We start from the raw sequence: 10165 nt of genomic DNA, 5'->3' as shown, positions 1-10165 counted from the left end.
ATAGCTACATTTCTGCAAACCAAAATCGTCCATAATTTAGAGCAACCACTGATTTTACGTCAGTGCAACACTCACTTCACACTCATGACAATAAGTCAGTTTTACTGGATATATTTAGAGAATCCACACATAAAACTATTTTATATATACACCTTAAAACTGTCTCATTTTAGGATCTTGAGCTGTAAAAACAAAGATACTCATACTTTCCAGCTTTTGTTTGATGGATTTGAGTGTAGGACAACTCTGAGTACAAGCTAACTGAAAATCATTCAGTTTTCTTCACGATATATAAAAATAAATACATCCAGTGTCCCACATCTTCATGCTCAAATAGTTTAATTTCTGTTTTCTGGACGTTCAGCAAAATCCTCCATTATTTACAGCAACAATTAATGCATTTTAGGTCAGGGCAATTCTGACGACACACTGAATGAAACAAGTCACTTTTACTGTATACAAGCAGACTCATTTCAGGATTTTGAGCTGTAAAAAACAAACTATGCTTATTTTCCAGCAGTATTTGCTTGACTATCACTTTTGCACATTCAAAATAGCTCCATTTCTAAACCTTTAGGTTAAGATATCATACATATATGCAACGTGTATTTTTATTATTGTTATTATTATTATTATTTCCTTGACATGACTCTTTTGACACTTTTGTTCTTGTCTTCAATGTCGTTCAACATTTTCACCGCTAGATGGCAGTAAGGAATAGCTCATTGTAACCTACTTCTTCTTCGTCTGTGGCGTAATGGAGTAATGTGATAAACAGAACACAGGCTTTGATGAATTGTCGATAATACCACATGTCGAGTTTATTTTTCTTAGCACAAATATCCGCGCATATTTCAATGTGTCAGAACCAGACGTTTCTACGTGGGACATAAACAGGTGCACTCTCCCTTTGGTTTCTTTTGGTAAAACAATGTTAGCATTTAGCCAGCAAGCTTGGTAGCATTCCTTGGCTAATGTTAGCTCACCCGAGGACCAATTACTTATCATCGGCCAGCAAGTGTCCTCGTTTCAGCGAGGCGCCTGAATGTCACTGTACCTATCACCATGTTATAACTATGTCATTTTCTAGCATTTAATATCCGGTAATGACAAACACCACGTGCTAACTTGTTTACCAGTTGACACCATGCTAACATACACAATTCAAGTTCTATTCCGGTGTTTTACGTGTTTTCTGTATTCCGGATGTTTTCATGCTATTGTCGATCGTCACTTCCACGAAGCCGACGTGTGTGTGTCTGTGACAAACATTAGTTCATAACCACTTAATCTACAATGTTACTTCAAGTCAATATCAATCACAGACAACAACATGGAGCATAACATAGAAAATAGCGAGAGGTTCACACAGACCAGATAGCTGATTCTGTTTTATGGAACACGCCATCTCACAACATGATAAATGGAATACATAATAGAATAGCAGTGGGAGTCACAGTCACAGAATTCTGTGATAATTAATATATGGCAAGACAATCATATAGCAATGCATCACGAAATCTGTCTAACTGAAGAAAACAACGTCTGTGAATTGGATTTTTCTATTTATTCACAACATGGAGAACAAACTCTATGTATTGAATGTGGATGGGGCATCGTTAATTATAGTTTTGTCCACCATTAACCCAGTGTATACTCTTCGGCCAGGTAACTTCCTCTCAAGTTTCCCTCATTCATTTGAGAAGCGGCAACATTAAGTTGCGATGTCCAGTGAGTGAAACTGGCACGGGCTGTTGTTGACTGTAGAGCGCCTTAATTTGTCAATTAAAATATCAATATTTAATATAGCCTACAACTCAACATGCATTCAGGTAAGACTTCAAATGCACAAGTAGCCATAATACAGTCCAAAAGACCATTGCCATAATCACCAGTTGAAGTGGAATATTGGTGTAATGTTATATCCTCAGCCGCCACCTTATATACCTTCAAATTGTAACTTACCCTTTTTTCTCTCTTGCAGAACGCTGAGTAGCACATTTCACAACATCAGTGAAGAAAAATTTTCCAATGATTTATTTCCCTGTGTGTGTGCATATTTGCCAGGACGAGTTAGCACCCCTCATACACATGAGTGCTAATTTCTCCTTGTGCTGGTCTGAGCGTCATGCCTGACCGGGACAGTTCCTATCTGTCAGGTGGTGGTGGTAGTCTGGGTGAGGAAGGAGGGCCCGGGTCAGGTCTGGCAGGGGGCTCAGTAGAGGGTAGAGGGGGCTCAGGAGGAAGTGTTGGAGGCAACAGCTCTGGTTCTGCAAACATGGGGGGAGGAGGAGCACTTGGAAATGGCAACAGTTGTGGGAACGGTGGAGGTGGAGGGCAAGGTGCGGGACCGGCTTTAGACGGTGTCTGCAGGGACTTCATACGCAATGTCTGCAAGAGAGGGAAACGCTGCCGCTTCAGACACCCAGACTTTAATGAGGTGCCAAACTTAGGAGTACAAAAGAACGAGTTCATCTTTTGTCATGACCATCAGAATAAGGAGTGTACACGTACCAACTGTCGCTTTGTCCATGGATCTAAAGAAGACGAGGACTACTACAAGAAAACAGGAGAGCTGCCTCTCAGGCTGCGAGGGAAAGTTGCAGCAAGATTAGGTCTGTCTCCCATGGATCTTCCCCATAGCCGTGGGGAGGTCCCTATCTGCAGAGACTACCTGACAGGAGAGTGTCAGAGGGGCAACAAATGTAAATTTCGCCATGTGAAAAAAGACTTTGAATATGAGCCTTCCAGGGTTGGAGTGGGTGGTGTGATGGGACCAGGTGCCACTGGAATGGTGAATGCTGGGGTAGGGATAGGTGGCGGAGGAGTAGTAGGAGGTGTCTGTGGAGGCATGCAAGGACTTGTAGGAGTTGGAGGTGGGAGTAATATAATGGGTATGGGTTGTCCCAGCTTGGGTGGTTGCAGAGACCAGGGTGTCACAGGAGTTGGGGGAGTAGGTGTAGGTGGGATGAGCGGTTGTCTGTCCATAAGTTCTTCAGCACAGCGACGTTATGACAGGAGCTCAGTGTACGATCCTCTGCTGGAGAACGGGTTGTTTGATGCCAGCTCATTAGAAGCCTCAATGGACCACACTGCTCTGCAGTTGAAGAGGCGTCGGTTGGAGGGGTTCCGCCTGGCAGATGGTAATGTCGGTGGACACTATGAACTGGGAGTTCAAGCCACCTTGCAACCACGGCCATTTGAGTACAGGATCCTGGAGGAAGAAAATTCCCTGCTGCGGAAGAGAGTAGAAGAGTTAAAGAAACAGGTTAGAATTTATCTTTAAGAAGATATTTTATGAAGTTATATCGGATTAGTTGGCCTTTCCCACATAATTAGAGCAAATACGTTTTCTGGCTGTATCACTCCATGGGAAAATATGTTACTAACCACTGTTCAACAAACACATAGAGAGGTGACATTTTCACCATCTTGGTGACCCTCTTTCTCTCTAGCAGTAGCACATGCAGCCTCACAGCAGGAGTCTGTTCTTCTGTACTTCATTTCCTTATGTCTAGGAATTTTAAGTAAAGCGGCATAGCTTTTCTGCATGCTTTTACACTCAGATAAGTCTTAGGAATCTCAGCTTACTAGTAATGTAGGAGCAGGTGCCGTTACTCGCAAGTGAACAGGTAAACTGCTCATAAAGTGCACTGAGGGTTTTTATATTGTTTGAGGGGGAGTTATTAGATTAAAGTAGAATAGAGTTTTTCCACACTACGAAAATCCACTTGTTACAACAGTTGGGAGAAAACAGTGCTAGACTGATAAAAACTAAGCAATATAAAATATATAAATGAAAAAAATCTATATATATTTTATGGTCTACACTGGGGTAGATCTCCAAAGTGTCTTGTAGGCAAGGCAGTCTTGTATAAAGTACCTAAAAGGGATACTTGAGGAAAAGTACAAGTATCTTACAAGAAAATTACTTTGGTAGAAGTTGAAGTCAATTTTTATAATATTACTTAAGTAAAGGTCTTAAAGTGTATGACATTTACTGTACTTAAATATCAAAAGTAATTTTCTGATATAAAATGTACTTATTTTAGAAGTAAAGGTATTAAAAAAATGAGTTAGGATTGAGCCATGGTAGCTCAGTGGTAGGGTGAGTTGTCATATCTTTTGACGCCTAAACATAATGTGTGAAGAGGAGAAATCCTGCATTTGCTTTACACAGTCTTCACTTGACTTTGGATATTCTGATTGTGATAATAATTAGATTAGATTTTAATTTAGATTTAAAAAATAAATAAATAAATTATGCAATTTTATATGGATATCTTAACCCTTCTGGTGGATTTATTTGTGTGGTAAGTAGTGGTATTGAGCCTAAAGAAGGACAGACACTATCTGTTTTCAGTTCAATAACAGCTGACTTGGATGGGGTCCTTTTCATAGTGAAACCCCAGTGAAGTAATGAGTTATTTTATGTAGCACAGGTGACACTTCAGAAGAGAATATGGGGAAAATCGAGCAAAAATTTTGTTATTTAAAATTTAAAACATGTTCTATTTGTTTTTTTTCCAGGTTTCAAATCTCATTGCCACAAACGAGGTTCTCCTGGAGCAGAATGCCCAGTTCAGAAACCAGGCCAAGGTGATGACCCTCTCTTCCACTCCTGCACCCTCTGAGCAGACTCTGGTTCCCCCTGTGGGTGCAGTAAGTTCCTACAATCACAGCATTGCCCAGACTCACACCACACTGAGCAGCGCCGGGCTGCAGCCTCGGCCTGTCACACAGCAAGACCTGGTAGCTCCCACGGGTGCCCCTGCTGCGCCCCCGAGCAATGCACCCCCACCAACGGCTCCTCCGCCCCACCTCAACCCTGAGATCACTCCCCTCTCCGCTGCCCTCGCACAAACCATTGCACAAGGAATGGCACCTCCCGTCTCCATGGCACCGGTGTCAGTTTCTGTGGCACCAGTGGCAGTGTCTATGACGCAGCCTCTGCCCGGCATCACCATGAGTCATGCCACTACCCCGATGGTGTCGTACCCCATTGCAAGTCAAAGCATGAGGATAACCACTCTGCCTCACTAACTGATCCAGTGGTCAGGGCTGTAGAAGACACGTGGTGGACTCAAGCATCCTCAGTGAGGATTTTTATTAGCATGATACATGACTCGCCTGATGAATGGACAGTGATAAGAGAGGTCTAGGCACTTCTCCACCAGAGGGCAGGATAATGACTTTTCCTTCAGCCTCCTTCACTCTGTGTTCTATGGCTACAGCAACCTGTTTCCTGCAGGCAAACTGAACAGGCAGACGTGAACTGTGACAAAAGTCTGTGTACCAAAGGAAACCTTTTCAAATGTAGGCACCAAAAATGGCAACAGACTCATTCAGAGATGTCATCAGGTGTTTTAAGCATTTCTGCAAGACCGCTGTGTCATGGGAACAATGCAGACAGTGGAAGGAGTTTGTGTCTATTTTTTGTGGTTTGCTCTTATGTAGTCTTACTTTGGTTATTCGCAAAATAATAATAATAATAATAATAATAATATTAAAAAAGAATAACAGCCACTCAGACATAAATCGTGTGCAATTTGTCACTTTTGTTGCTGATTTATCCTGTTCATAATTATACGTATATCCACAGTTCTCTCAGGAAGATATTAAGTCAAGCTTAGATGTTTCCAGGTGCAAAGGCTTGTGTTGCTTGGGTGGAGTGACACTGTGTAAACTTGAATACATGAACAAACATTTCTTCAGTAGCTTCACATCCGTGTGACATTTCAAACAAGAGGGACCTAAGGTGCTGGCTAACAACAAGCAATGGCAATCATTACAGTCCAGGGCCTGCATGCTCACACCGGATTTAGGGATTGAGGAGAATGCACAGTCTGCTGTTCTAAAGTAAACTGGCAGCAGAATTGTACTGACTGAGTGCTGGTGTGGGCTAACCATTCTAATGAAGGGAGCAGTAGCCACATGGCAATAATTCCTCCTTGAAATGGAGCAGCTGTGTACAGCAGACAGGTAAATTCACTTTTCAGCTACATTCATATGGAAACCAATACTGACGTTATTTTAAATCATGACAATCTGATTACGATGATTACATGAGTTGCGATGTGTCACAGAGCACAGCCTAATTATGATTCACGTCACCATACAGTCCACTGCCAGAAAAATTCTAAAAGTATCTCATCTGGTTAAGATGAGATCATGTCTGCGTCAGAGCTTCCTTAACAAATAAACCAAATTTTTTTAAATCCCACACATTAGTACCTTAGTGAGAACATCATGAAGTACACAGATAACTTTAACATTAAAACATGTGCCTATGAACAACCATACATACATTATAATGAAACAGTGAAAAGTGAGTGATGACATTTAAAAAAAATAAACACAACATACTTTAAGATGTGAATTTTTTTCATCAGACATAATTTAATAACTCACTATTTAGATAAATCTTTCATTCAAGTTCATAAATGAAATAAATGTTATATCAGCTTCTGAGGCCCACCTGCAATACTGTCATGGGCCAGCAGTGGGCCCACGCTAGCACTGCTCTACATGACAGTATCCAGATAAATTCCACATTCTTTTTCTGGATTAAAAAATGTTTTTTCTTCCTTTCTTTCTTTTATTTCTCCCAACTCTGCCTCGTTCACTTGCTGTTTGTTTACATTCGAGAGGCCATCAACATGACCACTATGTCCCTATGTCTATGCAATGCTGTGCCAGAGCCATATACAGTTAGGCCCATAAATATTTGGACATCGACACAGTTCTCTTCTTTTTGGCTCTATGCACCACTACAATGGATTTGAAATGAAACGAACAAGATGTGCTTTAACTGCACACTTTCATCTTTAATTTGAGGCATTTACATCCAAATCAAGTGAACGGTGTAGGAATTACAACACTTTCTATATGTGCCTCCCACTTTTTAGGGGACCAAAAGTAATTGGACAATTGACTGAAAAGCTATTTCATTGACAATTGTGGGCTATTCCTTCATTATTTCATCTACAATGACACAGGTAAAAGTTCTGGAGTTGATTCCAGGAGTGACATTTGCATTTTGAATCTGTTGCTGTTAACTTTCTATATAAGATCCAAGGAGCTGTCACTGTCAGTGAAGCAAGCCATCATTAGGCTGAAAAATCAAAACAAACCCATCAGAGAAATAGCAAAAACATTAGGTGTGGCCAAATCAACTGTTTGGAACATTCTTAAAAAGAAAGAACGCACCAGTGAGCTCAGCAACACCAAAGGACCTGGAAGACCACATAAAACCACTGTGGTGGACGACAGAAGAATTCTTTCCCTGGTGAAGAAAACCCCCTTCACAACAGTTGGCCAGATCAAAAACACTCTCCAGGAGGTAGGTGTATGTGTTTCAAAGTCAACAATCAAAAGAAGACTTCATTGGTGAGCCTCAAAAACAGGAAGACGAGATTAGAATTTGCCAAACAACACCTAAAAAAGCCGTTACAATTCTGGAAGAACATCCTCTGGACAGATGAGACCAAGATCAACTTGTACCACAGTGATGGGAAGAGGTGAGTGTGGAGAAGGAAAGGAACTGCTCATGATCCACAACATACCACCTCATCAGTGAAGCATGGTGGTGGTAGTGTCATGATGTGGGCATGTATGGCTGCCAATGGAACTGGTTCCCTTGTATTTATTGATGATGTAACTGCTGACAAAAGCAGCAGGATGCATTCTGAAGTGTTTCCAACAATATTATCTGCTCATATTCAGCCAAATGCTTCAGAACTCATTGGACGGAGCTTCACAGTGCAGATGGACAATGACCCAAAGCATACTGCAAAAGCAACCAAAGAGTTTTTTAAGGCAAATATGGAATTTTATCAGTCAATCACCTGACCTGAATCTGATTGAGCATGCATTTCACTTGCTGAAGACCAAACTGAAGGGAAAATGCCCCAAGAACAAGCAGGAACTGAAGAGTGTGTCAGTAGAGGCCTGACAGAGCATCACCAGGGAGGAAACCCAGTGTCTGGTGATGTCTATGCCTTCCAGACTTCAGGCTGGAATTGACTGCAAAGGATTTGTAACCAAGTATTAAACAATGAAAGTTTGATTTATGATTGTTTAGTTTGTCCAATTACTTTTGGTCCCCTAAAAAGTGGGAGGCACATATAGAAAGTGTTGTAATTCCTACACAGTTCACTTGATTTAGATGTAAATGCCCTCAAATTAAAGCTGAAAGTGTGCAGTTAAAGCACATCTTGTTCGTTTTATTTCAAATCCATTGTAGTGGTGTATAGAGCCAAAATAAAGAGAACTGTGTTGATGTCCAAATATTTATGGGCCTAACTGTACATCACGTGCTAATTGGATACTGATTCAGTTTGACCTTATTCTGATTGACATACGGATTCTTTTGCAGGCTGTTGTCTTAAAGGGACAGTTCAGGGTTTTTTTATGAGGTGCTAATGCAGAGTCGGAGTGTTACATACAATGGATGGACAGTGTCCAAGAGGGCGATGAGAAAAACAACACAATTTACACTTGCTTTGATGTGAACAGGGACAGCAGAAGAAAATGTGCGGAAGGCCCAAGTGAACAAAAAAAAATCAATAACATTCTAACTTTACACAATATCTTAAATATTTTGCCTTATTTTACAATCATTTTCAGACATATTCCTCTGCAATACAGCAGAGAATCTGCGTTGTTTAAGTGATAGATCAGCTGCTTGAGTTGTACTTTGAAAATGCTGTCTCAGCATGGAAAACCACGTTGGGCCCGTTTGTACTCCACGTAAAAAAAGGAGATGGACGGAGCCTTTCGTCTGTACTCTGTGCTCATTTTGTCTGGATAAAATGGAGCAATATCACTGTAAATCATGGGGGCAGTATAGAGAATAGACAGTCCCTACAGTCTGTTTAAATTTCCCTACATGTTTAATGTTTGGGGCTATCCATCGAAGCAAGTTGTCAAAAGTCGCAGTGGAAATGTTGAAATTACAGCTTGTTATAAATCGTTGTCTCCCTTATTGTTGTTGTCAATAAGGGAGACAACAACATTTTTGGTACACGCCCGGCACACTATGGCGACTATAAACCTAGCTTCACGTTTCACCGCTATGAAAACTGCTTTCAACACTGCGCTCGAGAGGAAGTATTGTGTAACGTCCATACCAATGTAAAACAAAAGGTTTGTGACAGATGGACGTTAAACAGAATAAAATGGAGTATAAAAGGATCTTTAAAGGTTTTCAGATATAGCATTGATATATCAGTTGGGCTTTATTACACAGGGCCACGACACATTTTTCCACTATTTTCTACTATCACAGGGGTGTCAAACTAATTTTCACTGAGGGCCACATCAGCATGATGATTACCCTCAAAGGGCCAGATGTAACTGTTATACAGAATAAATGTAGCCAAATATAATGTAAAATAAAGGTAACTACTCCGTAATATTGCTAAATAGCTTTCTGTCTTTATTACTTATTCAAGTTACAAATATGATGCATTATAGATGTAACCTGGTCCGCAATGGTGTTTCTTGACAAACTAACAGTTTTAAAAGTCTTTATCTGTAGACCTGATCACACACCTTCAGCATGCACTGCTTCAAAAATGCACTTTAAAGCACGGCTCATTTCTTCAGCCACAATAAAGCTAACTAAAGTTAAAACAATGTTTTGATAATGAATAGCAGTGCATCCACCGTTCTAGAGGGGGGAGCTACGCTTCTGAGAGCGGGTGTGCTGAATATGTCACTTCCGGGTATTGGCCAATCACAAGACAGTTGGGAAGGCTCTATGCTGGCTGACCAATCACAACACACTCTGTCTTCTGGGTGTGAGAGTTCAGTCTGAAATATCGCTGCTGAAGACAGCGTCAGAAAAGAGAGATTTCTATCGGCCCGTTTATAATAATAATAATAATGATGCATTATATTTGAAGGAGTCTTTCAAGACACTCAAGGTTGCCGACCGTTACAGCAACTAGGAGGTTTTTGACCATAAAAACAAGTTAATGTATGTAAGTAGACCTCCATAACTAACATACATGTGCAACAGGACCACTATGTGAGCTTTAAAGCAGCATAGACCTATTTTAACACAGATTTTTAAGACCAATTAATCACTCGCAGGCCACATAAAATGACTAGGTGGGCCACATCTGGCCCCCTTGAGTTTGACACATGTGTACTATGATAT

General features: G+C 40.8%; 1 protein-coding gene across 1 annotated transcript; it reads left to right on the top strand.

Annotated features, from left to right (window-relative positions):
- Positions 1-758: 758 nt before the first annotated feature.
- On the top strand, positions 759-5393 carry zc3h10 (zinc finger CCCH-type containing 10). Its single transcript, XM_083888079.1, has 3 exons — positions 759-897; positions 1985-3268; positions 4531-5393. The coding sequence occupies exons 2-3, from the start codon at positions 2129-2131 to the stop codon at positions 5041-5043; spliced, it is 1653 nt and encodes a 550-aa protein (XP_083744205.1). The 5' UTR covers positions 759-897; positions 1985-2128; the 3' UTR covers positions 5044-5393.
- The last annotated feature ends 4772 nt before the right edge of the window (positions 5394-10165 follow it).

Source organism: Microchirus variegatus (assembly GCF_963457635.1).
Source record: "Microchirus variegatus genome assembly, chromosome: 4".
NCBI classification, from domain to species: domain Eukaryota; kingdom Metazoa; phylum Chordata; class Actinopteri; order Pleuronectiformes; family Soleidae; genus Microchirus; species Microchirus variegatus.
Note: the sequence above shows the minus strand (reverse complement) of the source record. Positions and strands in the feature narration are given on the sequence as shown.